Below are 19,907 nucleotides of genomic sequence, written 5' to 3' on the forward strand. Positions count from 1 at the left end.
GGAAGTGTTCCCGTACTTGGACGACTGGCTCATCAAGGCTCCGTCGTTCAGGGCAACGTCTCAGGCTGTGTCAACTTGCATAAGATTGTTCGCCCATTTGGGTCTTCAGCTCAATGTGTCCAAGTCGGAACTGATACCCTCCAGGTCACGGAAGTTCCTTGGGGCAATTCTGGACACGAGACGATGCACGGCTCGTCCGTCAGAGGAGCGTCAGGGCAAACTGGCCGCTTCCGCTCGTCAAATGCTGCACAAGAGACATGTATCGGTTCGACAGTACAAGTCCTTGCTCGGATCAATCTCATCCTGCATACCTTTGATACCGCATTGCAGGCTTCATATGCGCCCTCTACAGGAGGAGTTGGACAAACAGTGGCGTCAGGCAGAAGGATCGTTCAACGACAAAGTATGGATAACGCCTGCCATGCGCACAGCCTGCGAATGGTGGCTGGTGAAGCAGAACATCGCAGGAGGATTAACGTTCCGAATCCCTCCTTCTCCTATGGTGGTGACCACGGACGCTTCCCTAGAAGGGTGGGGAGCAGTCCTCCAGGAGCTTCAGGTCAGCGGTCACTGGAGTCCAGCAGACAGACGGCACCACATCAATCTTTTGGAGCTAAGGGCCATTCACTTAGCCTTGCTGGCGTTCCTTCCCAGACTTCAGAACCGTGCAGTGCTGGTCCGGACAGACAACACTACGGCCATGCACTATATCAACAAACAAGGGGGAACGAGATCGCGGACGCTGTCCAAAGAAGCTCAGGTGATCTGGGAATTTGCGATCTCTCACGGGGTCACTCTGCGAGCCGAGCACCTAGCGGGGTGTCTCAACATCACAGCGGATGCTCTAAGTCGCCAGACGAAGGGGACACACGAGTGGGAGCTGGATCAGGCCACGCTGGAGGCAGTGTTCAAGAAATGGGGTACTCCGACCATAGACCTCTTTGCGACCCCGGAGAACGCCAAGTGCCGGTTTTACGCAAGCAAGGTTCCCCAGCGAGGGTCTCTGGGGAATGCCCTTTCGATTGCTTGGTTCGGCGCATTTTGCTACGCCTTTCCTCCGATTCCCCTCATTCCTCGAGTTCTCAGGAAGGTCAGGGCAGAACCATGCAAGATGATCCTCATTGCTCCAGCATGGGCGCGGCAGTTCTGGTACTCGGAACTCCTACTTCTCTCCCAGGATCGCCCGATTCGCTTGCCACTGATTCCATCTCTGTTATCGAGAAATCAGGGGCAAGTCCTCCATCCGGATCCGGAGTCACTTCACTTGTCAGCGTGGCTCCTGAACACAGAGAATTCCGCCATCTGAATCTGTCTAAGGAATGCAGGGATGTTCTATCTCAGGCGCGGGCACCAAGCACTAATAAGACCTACAGGGCAAAATGGAAGAGATTTTGCCTTTGGTGCCAGAGGAATAAGCTCCATCCTTACAAATCCCTGCCACATCAGATTTTGCCCTATATCCTGTCTCTGGCTAAATCAGGTCTGGCGCACTCTTCGATCAAGGTACATCTGGCTGCCATATCCCGCTTTCGACGGAAGACATCGGGGCCATCTCTATGGTCTGCAAGGATTGTTAAGCAGTTCCTTAAGGGGTTATTTCGGATGTATCCTCCGGTCCGGCCACCTCCGCCTATCTGGCAGCTTAACCTGGTACTGGCTCAACTGATGAAAGCGCCCTTTGAGCCGATTCACAAAGCGGATTTGAAGTTCCTATCTTGGAAACTAGCCCTTCTCCTGGCATTGACTTCGGCTAGGAGAGTTAGTGAACGCCAGGCTCTCTCTATAGTGGAGCCTTTTTCTACAGTTCAAGAGGGATGTCATGATTTTGAGAACCAACCCAAAATTTATCCCGAAGGTGCCTTCGGAGTTTCATTTGAATGAACCCTTAATTTTGAACTCCTTTTTTCCGCGTCCTTCCACTCAAGCGGAACGAACATTGCATTCTTTGGATGTCCAAAGATGCCTGAAATTCTATCTGGAGCGCACACGCTCTTTCAGAAAGTCTACTCAACTTTTTATCGCCTACAGTGCACCACGGAAGGGGTTACCGCTCGCCAAGAGTGGCATTTCCCGCTGGATCTCCAGTGCAATTCAGTACTGTCATCAGGCTGCGGGCAAACCTTTGGATAAAAGGGCCCGAGCGCATTCTACGAGAGCGATGGCGTCTTCAGTGGCTCTCTTCGCGGGAGTGGCGATTAAGGACATTTGCAGGGCAGCGACGTGGAGCAGTGTACACACCTTCACGAAGCACTACTGCCTGGAATCGGTGGGACGAGCTGACGCTGCTGTTGGTCAAGCAGTCCTCCGGAATCTTTTTCAATGAGAGGTGTGCTTTCCCTACAATCCCTCCATCCTGGTAAGCACATTTGGTTTCAGTAATGGTTGTTTTATCATGTACACTGAGATGATTTTGTAAAGCCATGTATTTACCGAAATGTGCTTGTCGTGATCTACTGCTTGCTATTCTGATACAAAGCATGAGAATCTATGAAAGTTCCAATACTGGGGTAAGAAAACAAGTTACTTACCTGTAACTTTGGTTCCCCAGTATTGGTAACTTTCATAGATTCTCATGCGCCCACCCACCTCCCCTGGGAAAGCTCTGCCGGTTTACTAAGGTAGTGGCTGTTGGCACAACGGCTACGAAAATCTGAGGCTCTGAGCTCTCTCAGGAAGGTTCCAGAGGGTGAGGCTGTGCTGATTGGCCCTGGCAAAAGTTTGGGCTCTTTTACACAAAGAGGGTGATATACTACAAAATGAGATGAGGCCTAGGCCTATTTTTCTCTTTTGTTTCTATGGTTATACATATGTATATATATATATATATATATATATATATATATATATATATATATATATATATATATATATATATATATATATATATATATATATATATATATATATATATATATATATATATATATTTTTTTTTTTTGTTACCGAGGCTCCCATTCCGACGACGGGGAATGATACAAAGCATGAGAATCTATGAAAGTTACCAATACTGGGGAACCAAAGTTACAGGTAAGTAACTTGTTTTCTTTTCTGAGGCCTCAGCAATTCTGCCTGGCCTCTGAATTGACTATGAGGATAAATAAGCCATTCATAATAGCAAATCTGAGGCTGAGATTCTTCATCTTTAAGATCTCCCACCCAGCTGGTTGTGCTTGTATGTTAATGCTTATGATGGTGTACTAGGGCAGATGCATAAGACTGCTGAGAACTACTGGATGATTAGTAGGACACTGAGGGACTGCAAGAAGTGGAGGTAGCTACAGAAACCGCAGTTGTTGCATGGGGACATTTTCCAAACTTCATTAAAGGACCATTGGGATGGCGTAGGAAAATATGGGAATTTAAAGACCCATCTACGATGTTGGAAAAAATGTGACGACTTTAACAACGTTCTTTCCTTCTAAAGTTGCAATGTGTGTGGTGTATTATAAAACCAGCTAGCGTGTTAGGGAGGGTCGAGCCTGGGCAAAGGTAAAATGTACATATTTTCAGATGTCCAATTTATTTAGATTCTGTGCTAAACATACTTTCTTGACAACTGCTCCACAGATTGTTTTTTTCACCAATATAAATTGCAGCTGGATTTAATTGTAGCTGAAAATGTTTGTTTTCTGGGTGCATCATATGTTGTTTCTTTTGAATTTTTTTAATCTAGCCTGCTCCAAAGACTCCAAAGACCCCAAAGACTCCACGCCTTGCCACTCCAAGAATTCCTGAAAGAAACAAACCTGCGAGGAATCCAAGCAATGTACTTGAAGAGGCTCGCGTAAGGTAGATCACAGGAGCTTCACAGTCTTGTTTCATGTTTAGAAGTGGTGGGTTTCTGAGAGCAGGAGTCCAAACCAATTTCTCCTGAAACTTTTTTAAGATCGGGTTCCGGTTGATTATCAAATTAGTGGCTCCATCCAAATCCTTAAGGGTGAATATCCTCTAAGGAGACATCAGTGCACTTTCTACGGAGATGTATCGTTCTGTGGACTCGTGCAAGTACAGCCGACATTTCAAACGTCTGATTAGTTTAATTTTCATCTCATCTTTATTCAGTGCAATGAGAATGATTCGGAACTCAGATTTAAAGTTTAATAAACGTACGTTTTTATTGCATTAATATTATTATAGAAAGACGCAGTGGTGTGTAGGTGAATTTGACATAAATATAGAAAGGTTTGGGGTGAAGTTACGGTGGAAAACGCTGACCCTTAAATGGTGAATTGATTGAAAAAGAAATAGAGCACGGGTGCCCAACATATTTGCAGGAAGGCTGGATCCATCCCAGATTTTCATGGTAACCACTAACAGCGTAAATTTGTTCCATTTAATTGCATGTTCATTTTTCTTATGTTGATATTCCAGAACTCTAGCTCGGGTAAATGTTTAATGACCTGGCCACTTCTCTGGTTCTCCTAGGCTACATGTTTCTGCAGTTCCTGAGTCTTTGCCTTGTCGAGAAGCAGAGTACCAGGACATCTATAACTTTGTGGAGAGTAAACTTCTCGATGGTACTGGAGGGTGAGTATTGTTCCATGTAATGAGCATTTTCCTTAAACTGTGTGGCTGAGGAAAAGAAGGGCCACTTAGCTCCATGTTGTCAAAACACTATATTTTAAGTACTGGCCTTGCCACCCTTATGTATCCTGGAATAATGAAAAAGGAATCCCGGAAACCTGCCCATCGACGATGAGGACCTATTTTTGCCCTATTTGGTTACAGGGCATGAGTTTGATATTTCCATTTGGTTCCCACATATGGAATGACACAGGTCCAGTGCAGTTCACAAGAAGTAACCAGGGCCCCCTGTCCAATTAATGTGACAATTCCTAGGGCAGGGTACTATGCAAGTAGAATATGATCTAAAAGTATTTAATCTTTCGATATATGTGCCCATCTAGTGCAATTTTGATTCCAAAAAACTGAGTGCAACAATTATGAAAACCAAAACACTTATCAAAACTTAAACATTCATTTAATGACATATTAAAAACATATAATGATGCACTTTTGAAATAAAAACATGAAAATATTAAAACGTATAATTACTCTTTTTTTATCAGAAAACACAATTACATATGTGAACATTTCTTTGTGGCAGACAGGTTGAATCTTTTCGACGGGCGTTTTGACGCAAACTGCGTCTTCATCAGGAAAAAGCCACCAGTAAACCTACAACATAATATAACAGTTACACTCCAGTTTATGATATTGTCTGAAACAGTTGGACCTTCACCTTCACCTCAGTGAATTCATTCTTTGATTAAGGTGATTCTGACATTTCCAATTGGATACAAATTAGATGAAAAAGTTTATACTGAATAATATAATTGTCTCATTGTTCATTTCGTTACATTTTTTACAATGATTTATCATGGGAAATCTTCTAAATACTTTATTATTAGTTTTATTCCTCATTAACTCAATCTTCATTGCTTACTTCGTATTTGTATCTCCTCTATATTTCCAGCAATAAAGAATGTATTTCCATCAATATGATTTGGCTGATCGCTCATGCTGAAAAACAATGGTGTTTAATTGAATCAAATTCAGTTTGTTACTCCTTAATATTTTATGGGGAGTGACTTAAGCCTAGATCATTACTTACAATATTTTTATTAGAGAGGGTTATAAATGTATTCCTTTTTGTTTTATTTCCAAACAAGGGTTTGTTATACGGTATGCGATCCAAAAGATAAATACTGAAAAAGATAAAGAACAAACATAATGATGTTTGATTCTGTTACAGATCGACCCTAATCCTTATTTTAACATGTTTGCAAAATGTACCTTTTTGTATATGCTCCGTCTTTCGGTGTTAGATTATTTTATGGTGCAACTCCTGAAGAACGAGGTTTTAAACGGATAGCGGTCTTTTGAACATGGCTGAAATGAACAACAAATATCGATATGAGTTGTTTCTGTCTGACATCCCAATATACTCCCAATTCATAGACAGTTTAGTATTATACAATATAGATTTTTAATGTCCATGCCTGATCGTGGCTCGTTCTACGTAACTATTAATTTGCCTCTATTTTGCTGAAGTTCTCTGAATTAGGGACCAACTGTGACAGCGGAACTATTATTAGATCCATCAAGACCGTATTGTGAATCTGCTTGGGTCCCCTTACTCCTTTGAGATGTTAATATATTTGTCTTTCCCAAAATGACATTCCTTCTATTCTAGAATGGACTTACTAGCTTAAAATTTACCTTCGTATTGTCCCATGGATATGAATACCGGCGGCGTCTCTGCGTCCTGCTCAGTAGTTTCGGGACGTTTTACGCTGTCTGTGGGTTCGTGCTTTTTAAACACACCTGATAACCATGTATGATATTTGTCCTGCTCTGGTATTGGCTAAATTGGGTCATGTGATAGGGGTATTCTCGTTGACTTCCTTCTATTGGGCCTAGATTCTCACGGGAACTGTGATTGGGCTTCCTGGGTCATGTGACATGGGTTTTCACATCCATTTCTTTTTTATTGACAAAACGAGTCTAACAATACAAGTAATTGAATGCCCAGAGGTAAATTCTATCTCATTTATTTATCATGAATCGAGTTACATGAAAACCACTTCTGTGATCAGCAAGTATCTATTTTTAACGGTAATATATGGGATTAATATTTTTTCTTTCATGTCTTTTTCTTATGTTATATATGTTAGTGTGAAATAGTCATTTCGATAATTATCGAACATTTTATTATAATATATTTAAGAAGAAGCCTATTCCATAATGGAGTGTATCAGGTCACCTATAATAAGTTTTATACCTAGATTTCTCAGCATTTAACTATTTAATTTACTCTAAGATTTAAACATGTCTCTATTGATCTGTATATAACAATCTAGATTCACATATTGAACTATAATGTGTGCTAGAGATCACTATTTAGTTACATCTGTCCTTTATATTGACGGGTTTAAATCGCATTTTCCCAGGGTAACTCATTGTTAAGCCCGCTATCTACTGTATTGAGAGAGAATATCCAAAAAACTTCTCTCAATCTGCGAATTCTGTTGCTCTCATTCTCTCCTGTAGTTTTTTCTGATATTCTCCATTGCATTTCCTCTGGCTTATGTTCTAATTCAAGGTAATGTTTCACTAGTGGTGCAGTGATTTTGGCTGTGCGGATTGCTGATCGATGTTCCGTTAATCTGGTGTTAATAGCTCTGGAAGTCTCTCCTACGTACCCCAATTTACAGGGGCATATGATTAAATAAAGAACATTCTGTGTCTTGCAATTCCACATCTGTTGTGCACGGATAGTGTGACCATTGAATATTAAGGTATCTCCTTCCATGACTGAATCACAGGATTTACATGATAGGCATTTAAAAGTTCCTTTTAAAGGTTGGCTACCATCAATGGTTTTCTGTACTAAGGTATTAGCCTTAGTAAAACGCGAGTGTACAACTATATCCTTGATATTCCTATTGCGTTTATATGCGTACAATGGTTTTGGTATAATGTACTCTTGTGTTGGGTCACTATTTAAAATGTGGCCTCTAGATATAAACTTCTGTTTTATGGAGATAGCCTGAGTATCAAAATCTGACAATCTCTTGCAATTTCGTCTTGCTCTTAAACATTGTGAAAAGGGTATGCTTTGTTTTTGTGTTCGTGGATGGTAACTATTAAAATGAAGAAGTGTATTTCTCGCTGTCGGTTTTACGAATAAGTCTACCTCTAATATTCCTGAATTATGTTTTATTAAAATATCTAAAAATTCTACTTGTTGTGAACTAGTGTGCAGTAAATTTGAGGTTAGAATCTTTTAAATTTAACGAAGATAAAAATTCTTCGAGTCCATGTTCCTCATCTGTCCAGACAAAAAATATGTCGTCTATGAATCTAGACCAGTGAGAAATGGACTCGGAGAATGGGGCAATCTCATTAAAAATGTTCTTTGTCTCAAAGAGAGCCATGTATATATTTGCCACAGACGGCGCAACAGAAGCCCCCATACTAACACCTTTCGTCTGTTTGTATAGACTATTCCCAAATTCAAAATTATTCTCATTCAGGACAATATCTAGACAGTCAAGTATAAAAGTTTGTGGGCCTGAAACCTCATATGTATTTATGAACCATTTTACAGCTTCAAGAGCTTCCTTTTGTGGGATATTACTATACAATGATTCTATGTCAAGAGTTACCAGTTTATTCCTCTCCGGGTTAAATTCAAGACCCTCAACTTTATTAATCATGTCTCTTGTGTCTTGTATGTAAGACCGTATCTTAGGGACATAAGGTCTAATTTTGTGATCGACATATTTCGGTAAAGGCTCAGTGACCGAGCCAAGTGTCGACACAATAGGGCGATATGGGGGATCTTGTTCATTCTTATGTACCTTTGGGATACCATAAATACATGGCATCTTCTCTTGAGAACTATTCAAATATTCATATTCCTTTTCACTTATATCTCCTAGATCACGAGCCCTATCCGTCAGGGACTTGATTTTATGACTTATCTGTTTAGTGGGATTAGATCTAATTTTAGAGTAGAATCTTTGATCTTGAAGCATGTTAACCATTTTCTGTTCATATGTATTAGTGTCAATAACTGCTATACCTCCTCCTTTATCGCAATGCAGTCCAGTCCAGTGCAGCCCAGCCTTAGGATATGCTAGTATGTGTTGAACTTCAAAGGATAATTCGCTGTGATCTGAGCATTTGTTGCTGTTACAGGTGTATGTACATCTCTGGAGTACCAGGAACTGGGAAGACTGCCACTGTCCATGAAGTAATCCGCTGCCTCCAGCATGCTGCAGACGACGATGAATTGCCATCCTTTCAGTACATAGAAATCAATGGCATGAAACTGACTGAGCCCCACCAGGCTTATGTCCAGATTTTGAAGGTGAGTCTGTCCTCCGTTTAACTTCAGGGACAATTTTAATTAGGATCAGGGCTTGGTTTTCGGCCATGACAAATTCCCGCATTTAGGTCTTTAAATTGGGGACCTCTGAGAATCTCCAGTTCAGATGAAGAGACTGACTGGGCACTGTTGTTCAGACAGTTTAAAAGTTTCACTCCAGATCTCTTGCATGCAAACCCCTCCCATCTGGACCTGGCTCCACCCAGTAGATCCCATTGATGCCTCCTTCCATTGTTGTTTTTTTCCTACACACAACGTAAGACTAAGCACGTTTTTATTTCCCCATTAAAGGCTTTGAAATATTTTTGTTGCACTTTGTCAAGACGTCTTGTCTAAAATACTGATTTTGCCTTGAAAGAGCATATCAGTTAACTTTTTAGATGTCGGCCAAACCTTTGGACATTTTCCAGAACCGCTTTTAAGAGCTCTTGCAGGTCTTCTTGTCTCTCAGAATTTTCAGAGTGATAAGGGCATTAGAATTGACATTGTTGCCAAGCTATCCAAACTGTGATCGTAGGGTCACGGTTCCATGACGTCAGCATGATTCCTTGTTGCCTGCAATCCTAGGACTTGCAACAACTTGTGGATGAAGTGCCTCGTGTTCTTGCACAATAAATTCTTTTATCGGACACATTTTGTGCTCTGGTCTGTGGGTGAAGCATTCCCGAGAAGGTGTCACTTCAAGACAAAACAAAACTGCTAGATTAAATGCTCAATCAGGGCTACCCAAAACATCATGAAGCTGGGATAATGACTATAGAAGCAATTGAGCTCAGTACAGAGCATTCCAACCAAACTCTAGATGGGGATTTTACAAAGCCACCAATGGGCGCTATAGGACAACTCTGTCCCCGCCCTCCAATCACTTCTATCCGTTCCTATTAGAAAACCTTGGACTATCGTGGACGCCTGAGCCGCAAAAGGTAAGTAAACTCTAGAGATTTAATGCAATACCATGAATGTCAACCTCTTGTATTGTAGTCTGAATGTAGGGGTATTTTAAAATGGTTCCTTACATGAGCACTGTTTTTCCTCAAGTTGCTTGAATCCACAAATGTAATCTTATTCATCAGTTCTATATACTGATCAATATATAGCAGTATATTTGGAAACTTTTGAAAATAGCTTCTAGAATGTTTGTAATAATTTGCATGTCAAATCTTGAGGTCTATTCAGTGAGAATGTATTCATAAGATAAGTCGAAGTTTATCTGGTAATTTTTACTCTCTTTGAGTACTGTTATCAATGGAATTCCCTGCAACATTGATCCCCATTGAAGCCAAAGGGAGCATTTTAACCAATTTGAACAGCTGGACTACTTTAAAGTCTGGTTTAGTTGCAGCTGTCTACTTTATGACCGGCTTCTATTTTTTTTTACAGCTGTTGACTGGTCAAAAAGCCACAGCCGACCACGCGGCTGCATTGCTGGAGAAACGATTTAGCACCCCTGCCCCTAAAAGAGAGACCACTGTACTAATCGTGGATGAGGTGAGATTTGCACTTTTTAGACTGTTGTCATTCAAATTGTCTGGCTCATTGTTTTCACCTTGCAGAGTGTTTGCGCATGTTTCACATTGGCCCTTCTTTTACGTGAAAGACTTGTTTGGAGAGAGCTGCAGAGCATCAACCAATGTGCTGAGCCACCTTAATGTTGGTAAACTGTCTTTGCTCACAGCTTGACCTCCTGTGGACTAGGAAGCAGAATGTGATGTACAACCTGTTTGACTGGCCAACAAGGAAGCAAGCAAAGCTGATTGTGCTTGCCATCGCCAACACCATGGATCTGCCCGAGAGGATTATGATGAACCGTGTGGCGAGCAGACTGGTCAGTGGTGCCATTTTCCTCAATTTTGCTACAGTGATTTGAAGTGGAGTTCAGTAAAATGGGAGGCTTTCAATTAAAATGTTTATTAAAGGGCTGGGATCTGTTTGTTGAATTAAAATCATAATTTTTGTTTCTGAACAGAAGTGTATAAAGAGCACAAAGTAGAATCTCTGGATTCTCAGTTATGGATTTCTTCATGGAGTTCCCCCCCTTTTCAATACTGCCATTAGTTCCTTGATTGATAAAACAATGTGTTATTTAACATTTTTTGTTCATCATTTATGCATTAATTGATATATATTTGAGACGGAGCACTACCCCTTTTCTCCATGGTGGTTGCAGCATTGTTTCTGTAAATTAACAATGGTGTAAAATGTTTACAGCACTATGTAGTGGCGGTGGGGTCCCACTCTGCCCCCCTTAAGTCTTACTCTCTCATCCTCCCATATTATGAATCAGACAAAAAAAACCCTGAATACTGATTAAATACTAGCCTCATATTTAAACCAACAAGTGTATTAGCCTGAGCATTTCAAGGAAATTTGGGCAGGTGAGAAGGGGATTCTCTCGGTCCTTGCAAGAAGATCCTTGACCAGAAATGGCTAAAAAGCCAGGTGCCTCTGTCCAGTTTCTAACAGAGTGACATTCACTGATGACTAACATTCAGGCACAGACACAACACAGATATGGTCAGAGAGCACACAAACAAGCTCGCGTCAATGAATAGGTGTAAAAATGAACACAAGGAAGGATAGACTGATATATGGATACAGGTTTTGCGTCCTCTTGACCTTTAATCTGTTTGCTGAACAAATCAAATTTGAGGTAGAGAAATAATTGGCATCAATGCGTAATCAATCCTAGGCCCTTCCTCAGGAGTATCACTTCTGCTGGGAGATGGACTACTTTGATCTCCATGTCCATTAAGTCATTGCCCTCTTAGGAATAATCTCCTGTGTCCAGTCCATCTTTCTCCTCTTAGCTTTAATCTTTCATGTGGGAACTCAAGTTCAAAACCTTTAATTTCCTTAATACTAGATATCACAGTCTTGCGTTCCCAGATTATTCCAATGACGCCAACCATTGCTCATCCAGAACTGGTCTTTTATCTTCCTATATCCCATTGTCTAGAGCACACAACCCCTTAATGGTGCGTGGTCTCAGATGGATGGTGCTGGTATGTAAATGTGCGTGTATTTGTATTTCATGTATTAACAGTGTTTATACAACCAATGGCATCTTTGATGTAGAGCGATTGCCCGAGCGCTCTGCCTGTAAACTGTGGCAATAAAAGAAGATTTATTAGAAATTTCCTGAACACTGTTGCCTCTCAAATAATGTTTGAAGAACAGTTCTGTGAGGACAGGGATATTATTGAAAAGGCTCTTCTGTAGTGGTGAAAAGTGAGAAAGTTTTTAGGACTTGAATGTGAAGGATCTTAGCTGAAATGTAGCCAGAGAGATTTTCTTCTGGTAAATTTTGGGTTCAGAGGATATCAGCAATATGGTTCTCTGTACAAGACTCTTGGGAGAATCATTGTAACATATAAGCAGGGTTTTTGCTTCCATATTTTCTTGCTGTTTAATATTTCCAACTTCAGTAACCTCACAGTGTATAATGGTTGCTCGGTGCTAGAACCCCCCAATCTCTTATGGAAAGCATATTTAATATTGCACTTTCATTAAGACCCTATCATCACTAGGGTTTGAGTAATGCAATGTTCAATATTTAGCATCTAAGGATGATGGTTCATGCTTGCAGAATTCATTGGTCTGCGTGAGAGGTGGGCACCCCTCTGTCGCTGGGCATAAAGACTTTATTGGTACACATTATCATCGAGCATCCGGTTACTGCTTCAGGTTGTGTGCAGTCCCACAGTATCTGAAGAGTTCTGGTGTCTCTCTTTCATCCTTGCAGGGGCTGACCAGAATGTCATTCCAGCCCTATGCCTATAAACAGCTTCAGCAGATCATCACCTCCAGGTTAAATCATGTCAAAGCCTTCAAGGACGATGCTATTCAACTTGTAGCCAGAAAGGTAGGACCAAATTAATTTCTCATTTGTGACTTACATTTCTATACGTGAGGGGCTGCCTGTTAAAAGCAAAACCTTTGACAATACTGTGACACCGGTTTGCTTTTGTTCTTGTACCAGGTGGCTGCATTATCTGGCGATGCGAGGCGCTGTCTTGATATCTGCAGGCGAGCTACTGAAATCTGTGAGTTTTCAGATCAGAAGAATGGCCTAAGCTTGGTTGGCATGCCACACGTCGTGGAAGCACTGGAGGAAATGTTTTCGTCTCCTTACGTAATTGCAATCAGGTAAAGCAACTAAATGTGAGCATTGCTTACTACATTCCTTGATTCCTTGTTACATTTTTCTCACATTGATATGCTAGACATTTTACAGCATGTCTGTACATGTTTTGTTTCCTACTTTACTTTGGAGTCACTTCCTCTAAATTTGATGATGAATTATGAGGGCCATAACTAATGTAATATTCTCTCAATTATTTTGCCACTTTTGCTATAGACTAAAGTATGTAGTGGTAAAGTGAGACCGCCCATTGGAGATTGAGGTTATGCAGATTAATGCAATTGATGGCATACTTAAAGTGAATAGTCGGTCTCTCTGCAAATGAGTGCGTCTTGCCGGATTTCTAACTAGCAGCAGCCTCTATCTGTTTTGCTCAACTCTGCAGCTCTTGTGTACTTGCAGAGAGGAATAAGGCGCTGAGAAGATCTGACTTTAAGGAGCTTATGGTCTTGTGTCGAACAAACGTAACCAATCTAAAAAGAGATTGACTTTCTTTTGAGCATAGCTCGCTTAAGGACCATTCAGAAGCAGGCCAGCAAAGCCTTCCTGATAAACCAGAATGGAAACATATGGTGCTGTAATGCATTTTCCTTTAAAAGACAGATGCATTCTAAGACTTTCTGCAGGTACAGATGGTCTTTCACTCCTGTCTTGAGCATGTTAGTCAGAAACAATCTTTACAAATCTTCTATGATGGATTCCTACGGTATTCTATGAATTTCTACTGGCATGTACGTTTTTTTGCATGCCATAATTTGAGTTTTTGTGTTTTAATCACCATTTGTACTGTAAAAAATAATTGGTAAAAGTAAACTTTTACCTTTATAATAGATTTACGGAAAGAATAGTTGATCATTTGAGCGAGCGATGATACAGAGACTGTTACAGAGCTCATCATGAATGTGTTTTGAGGTCAGTTAAGTGTTCAAATTGAGAAGGCAAATCTATTAAATTGCTCCTATAAATGTTTGCTACAAAGGTGTGTGCAGACTACTCCAGGTTTGAAATTCAGTAAGTGTTGCGGTATATTGACAGATTTAAAGAATGGGTAAAGGTGGAACATTACCAGAAAAATAGTCTCTTTTTAGCTGTGATGTTTTAGGGAGTAGACCGGTCTGGAATAAGACAGTGCGGTGGAGCACTATTTGGGTAAGTTCTGAGTGCGATAGAACAATTGAATGTTTGGAATAATTGGTGTAATATTTCATGGTTTTGTTGCATTGAGGGTACACTAGTTTTGTTTTTCATTTCAGGAACTCTTCAGTGCTAGAACAGTGCTTCCTCAGAGCGGTTTTATCGGAGTTTCGGCGATCTGGTCTTGAAGAGACATTATTTCAACAGGTAATCCTTTATTTTTCTTTAAAATAGGTACAGCACCACTATAAAATACCTAGAAAATTACTTCTAGAGGTATGTTTTGCATTACCAAATTACCTGGGACAAAAGGATAATGACCCCCATTGGCCCCGTCATCACCCCCATCAAACTTTGTGTGCCCCTTTGGTATGCTTCCCTCATAGGCCGAAATGTACTTTGGCACTGCATCAACACTTCTGTTTTATCAATCAGCTTCCGATGTTTTAATGTGATTCAAATTAGTTTTTTTAAGCCCAGTTGACAGTTTTTCCTTGAAGGGTTTGTTTGTTAATTTTTCATGCCAGTGAGTCCAGAAATCAAAGAGCAAACTCATACAGGGAGTGGCTGGTTCTAAGACCCTGCCACCTCGCTTAGCTTTACACGTATTAACAAATTGCTGGCTCATCTCTGAGAACTGAGCCAATGCCCTCTTCACTCGTCCGGCTCCTCTGAAGGGCTTCCACTCTCCAGTGGAGCTGAGGCTGACCAAGGATTTGCTGGTCTTAGGGTCACTAGTAGACTTTGTGTCTTCCACACTACGTCCTCCTCCTTAACAAGACATCTTTGTTTTATTTTTTAATCTTCTTGAAAATGTTGTAAGCCTCTAATTGGGGCCACATCCCTGAGCATTGGTTGGAAAGCGGTTGGCCAAAGAGTAAGACCTTGTGTTGCCTCTTATTGGGCATGATGCTGAGCTGTTTCAGAGATGCCCCGTTTTACAATGTTGCATTTCAAACCAAATACCTATAGCAACTTCCATTTGGAATGCTGTGCCTAAACCAGTGAATGCCGGCTAAGCTGACCGTTCCATTAAGATCCCTGTTCCTTGAGGATTCAGTCACGGACTCTAGTTTCATTCTTGGTTTGGTTTGAATGATCATTAGTGTAGGGGTGCTGAACAAGCTGCTTTCATGTTTGTATGTAAGTTGTAAATGGTTAGTAGTGTTCTGAGGGTGTGTTGCCAGACGTATTTACTAATACTGGTATGTGTAATCCGGTAGGACTGGTAAATAATTTGCCCTGCTTTTGAGACATGTAGGCTGGTTAAAGGGTTACTGTGGGCAAAATCAAATCCCTATATCTCAATTCATGGTGGATTATTGGCAGTTGCCTTTATTTCCTACAGCAAGGTTGTGTGTACAGTGATAACCAAATAACAGTTGCATCTGTACAGCACCCCTTTCATTTGCATCCCTTCCAGTTTGATAATGTGTATCTGCATGAATGTTTATTCAGCATGCTTTAGTGAGCTTCTTGATACTCACATGTATAGGGTACCTGAGCTCTGGAGGACAAATGTATCTGGACTATCGGACATGTTAGAAGTATTCACTGTCTTGTATTTTGTGTTGGATGTGGGAGCTAGAGGATTAGTGGTCCTGCCCACTGTAATCTATTGGGTGTAGGTTTGTCAAGTGGGGGGAAAAAGACTATCAGTGACATCTGGGAAGTCTTATAGTGGCAGTTATTATTTGGTGTTAGATCCGGGGGTGGTGTCACTACTCAACTGTTGAGGCCGCCGAACCTTGGGCTGGAGCAGATGACGCAGGGGCATTGTACTATGGCCTACCCCAACCAGATAGCCCTTACTAAAGTTCTAGTGAAGCGTCTCTTCATCATGTTGTTTCTTTTACATGTTTGGTCAGCCAGCAGTTGCGAAGCTGCCGTGGGAGTTACTAGTTTAGGGGGGTTTGGCTGTGATCCGAGGGGCTAACACAACTATCATTGGAAGGGACGTAGGGGGTGGGGGGTCTTGGGGAGATTTTCCAATAGGTAGATGGCACACACACGAGACCTCTACATCATGAGGGGAAAACATTATCATGGAACGTGAGATGGATTGGGACGGCCGTCAATTGCCAAAAAATACATAGCTACATCACACGTAGGAGAGCACGAGAGCCACCTCATAACAGAAGAGGGTGCCTGGCTTAGGGGAAGATGGAGGGGGCAGCTCTATGCCACCTCTCACTCCGCATTTTCGAGGGGCTCACTAATATTGATTAGAGCAGGGGCACCCTTCAAAGTAGAGCACTCAATTATAGACCCAGAGGGACGGTATTTGTTGGAAAAAGGCAGATTGCTGGGAAAAGAGATCACCTTAGGGAGTATATACACATCAAACTACAACCAGCTCATGTTTATGAGGATTATCCACGCCCCTTTCCAATTTGGGCACAGATTACTTCCGCCTTGGCGAAGATTTTAATTTTGTAGCAGATGTATACCTAGACAGATCTACAATAAATCAAAAGGGAGTGGATCACTAGTCCCAAAGAACCAGGGTGTGCAAAAGCAGTATAAGGTACTGTTTAAAAAAAAAAAAAAAAAACCCTCAATCACGTTATAAACGTTTCGGATGTTAGCGGTATATTTTCATTCTCCGCTTCGTTATTGGTAACGTGACAGCATCATCATTGGGTTTGTTGTAATGCTTTCTCCACCTGGAGATCGTACCACTGGTTGTGTTGGTAGTGATCGTAAATGAAAAAGAGTGAGTTTGGTGAAGTGTTCAGTGGTGAAAAAATGGAAGTATTCAAAATCCAACAGAGCTAGTAAAAAATCTTTAATTGTACTTGATGTTGGAGAGTTTTGTAGATTCCTCAGTGTGCACTCAGGGGTGAATTAGGACCCTGTGCATTCTAAAAAAGTGTCTTTAAAAAAGGTCGACATGTTTCAGCCCTTGTTATGCCCCAAAGGGTCACACGGGCTTTCTTCAGGACCTAGGAGGTGAGATAAAGACCTGAATATTCACAGGATCTTTAGGGTGAAAGGATTTGGGTTAATTAATCCCAAAGGTAACTGTTCATTTGAACCTGTAGTTGTAGTTCCAATTAGTAAGGTGGGGAAGGAAATAAGGGGAAGAAAAACAGACCTTGTTAGAACAAAAAACTTTTTAGTGAGGTTAAAAATAGTTTTCGTTAAATTAAGAACAGACGGCAAATAGTCTGAAATCATTGATTTTTTCCTCAGACAATAAGGATGTCTGCAACAACTAAAAAATGGCAATTTTTATTTGTTTGGAGTCAAGACACTGGGAAGTGTCCTGTCTCTTATATGGCAAAATTCGTCCCTCCTTCAATTACTTGTAAGAGAATCCACATTCCATCTTGTCATATATGGTGTATTAAGCGCTCATTTGTAATAGCACCATTCTTAAGTTTGTAATAGCAAAATGCATCTGAACGTATCAACATAATCATTATTGGGACAGACTGGCTCGTAGACGTTGGTGGTGTCAATGTTAAATGGAATAGATAGCCTGTGAGGTACAAAAATAGCTTATGCGCTTAAATACGACTTAGCATAAAAAGATGCAAAGGGCGCGTAATAATGGCAGTAGTTATGTTCTTACTCAAAACAGTAGAGCTTATGTGTTTACGAGTGGCTTAGAAACGCATGGTGTTGTCAGCAGATAGGCTCTTAAAACAAGGGCAGCGGCACAATATGTTCCATTTACATAAGCGTAGTATTGTAATGATCTAAGTACAAAGGACACACAAGTGTAAATACAGTTGTTTGTTTGCGTTAAATGCTTAAGCCGAATGGGAGGGGCAAAAAGTAATTACATGACGCCAAAAGCGATGAAAAAGAGCATCCATACCTGTTTCCCGTTTCTGTGGGCAACAGCGGGTATAAAGTAGGGCGGTCGCTCGCGCTCTTCAGAAGTAATAGAAAAACAGAGGGAAAAAGGGAACTGTCAAAGCTTTGACCAAATAATACATTACGGTTCTGCCGTGAGGTTGAGTCCGCCATCTTGCTAACCTCTTCGGCGCTGAACGAAGCTTCTGTGCTGACTCTGCCCTAGTTGACCCGGTACTACCGGTAGGGCCTGAGGGCTCGCGTTATATGCGATGTAGAGCGCATGGAAATAGTGGAAGGACCACTACGAGATGATGAATGTAGAACGAAAATACCTTTACGGTATGTAGTCGTCTTCAGCGATTCAATAGAAACAACAAAGTGGAAAAAATGACGTAGAGGCTGGTTGCTTTAGATGTATACAAATAAGTAGTTATTGAAGCCAATAGGACTAAAATCATGCCTGATAGTGACCTGTACATTATTGTCAGCAGGGGGTATCCTCTGACAAGACAGTATGTAGTTGAAATAGAAAATCTCAGAATGCGTAGGTAGTGCAATGATTAGGTGTACCATCCCCTGAGTATTAATGAGGGTGGTGTATGCTTGGCATGGTTTTATATGTAGGATGTGTCTGTTTGTTGTCAAAGTTTATACAAAAATCGGATTTTCATTTTCTCAAGATGCTCAACCATGGTATATTGTCATTCAAACCTTGGGTATTCGTACAAAGTCGATGAACCCATCTTTGTTCTTTTTCGAACAGTACCTTCTCAGCGTGGTTGTTCTTGATAGTAAGGGTTTCCAAGATTACCCAACGTAGATCATTGATAGTATGTCCTTGTTCCAGGAAGTGATTACTCATCTTTGTAGTGCTTCTCTTGCACTTGATGTTACTGCGATGTTCGCAGAGTCTCTGTTTCACTTTCCTACAGGTCATTCCGATGTAGCGCAAACCGCATGGGCATGTGATCATGTAGATAGCGTGGGTGGTATTGCAGTTAGTGTGCGTTCTTATGGTCCAATTCAGATTAGGTGATAATTGTAAGTTTTTGGTTGCCGTTGTCAAGTGGCAGACTGAGCATGACCCGCATGGAAAATGTCCTGTAACCGGTGTGTTGTGCCAAAGGCCCTGTTGGGTCTTTGTAGCTGGTTTATCCAAAGGTCTCGTGTGTACGAGTATGTCTTTAAGGTTCCTAGTCCTTTTATTTGAGAATCTGGGTTTTGGCCATTTCAAGTTTCCAGAAGTTAGAATTCGCCAGTTCTTGTTGACGATTTTCTTGATATCGTTTGTCACAGTACTGTAAGTGCTCACGCATGTCATCAGATCCATAGTGGGTTCTTTCGTTGTGATGTCTAGGAGGGTCTCCCTTTGTTGGTTCCTTGCCCTTTTCTGGCATTTTTTAATGATGTGCATGGGGTAGTCTCTGGTTTGCAGTTTATCACTTAGTTCCATTGCTTGACTTTTGTAGTCTCTGATGTTACTGCAATTTCGTCTGAGTCGAAGGAACTGTCCATACGGGAGGTTTTCCCTCAATGGGCGTGGATGAAAGCTTTTATATGATAACAGGCTGTTTTTGGCTGTAGGTTTGAAATAGGTCTTTGTTTGCAATTTGTCCCCTTCGATGAAGATAGTGACATCTAGGAAGTCCAATTTATTTGGATCTGCTGTGTACGTAAACTTCAAGCAGTCATCCCTAGTATTGAGCCATTGGTGGAATTCGTACAGATCTTCATTATCTCCTTCCCATATCAGGAGAACGTCATCTATATAGCGCTTCCAGAAGACGATGTGACTCAGGAAGGGATTAGAGGGGTCATGGATGTAGGTGGTTTCAAAATTGCAGACATAGAGCCCCGCTACACTCGGCGCAAAGGTACTGCCCATTGAAGTACCATGGCGCTGTTTGTACATGATCTTATTGTATTCAA

General features: G+C 41.3%; 2 protein-coding genes across 2 annotated transcripts in view; one reads left to right on the top strand and one right to left on the bottom strand.

Moving 5' to 3' along the window:
- The window catches only part of PRPF38A (pre-mRNA processing factor 38A), a 288,792-nt gene extending 282,455 nt beyond the window's left edge, over positions 1-6,337 (bottom strand). The window contains exons 1-2 of the mRNA XM_085602618.1: positions 6,223-6,337; positions 5,797-5,892 (exon numbers count right to left, since the gene is read on the bottom strand). The gene's annotated coding sequence lies outside the window, so the exon portion shown is untranslated. The remainder of the gene's footprint in view (positions 1-5,796; positions 5,893-6,222) is intronic.
- Positions 1-19,907, top strand: part of ORC1 (origin recognition complex subunit 1) — a 177,639-nt gene that overhangs the window by 147,281 nt on the left and 10,451 nt on the right. Inside the window, exons 10-17 of the mRNA XM_085602615.1 lie at positions 3,674-3,789; positions 4,426-4,527; positions 8,707-8,878; positions 10,277-10,384; positions 10,572-10,721; positions 12,639-12,758; positions 12,876-13,042; positions 14,291-14,378. Of these exons, the coding sequence (XP_085458741.1) occupies positions 3,674-3,789; positions 4,426-4,527; positions 8,707-8,878; positions 10,277-10,384; positions 10,572-10,721; positions 12,639-12,758; positions 12,876-13,042; positions 14,291-14,378 (1,023 nt within the window). The remainder of the gene's footprint in view (positions 1-3,673; positions 3,790-4,425; positions 4,528-8,706; positions 8,879-10,276; positions 10,385-10,571; positions 10,722-12,638; positions 12,759-12,875; positions 13,043-14,290; positions 14,379-19,907) is intronic.

The sequence above is a fragment of the Triturus cristatus genome, chromosome 4_2, assembly GCF_964204655.1.
Source record: "Triturus cristatus chromosome 4_2, aTriCri1.1, whole genome shotgun sequence".
Lineage (NCBI taxonomy): Eukaryota > Metazoa > Chordata > Amphibia > Caudata > Salamandridae > Triturus > Triturus cristatus.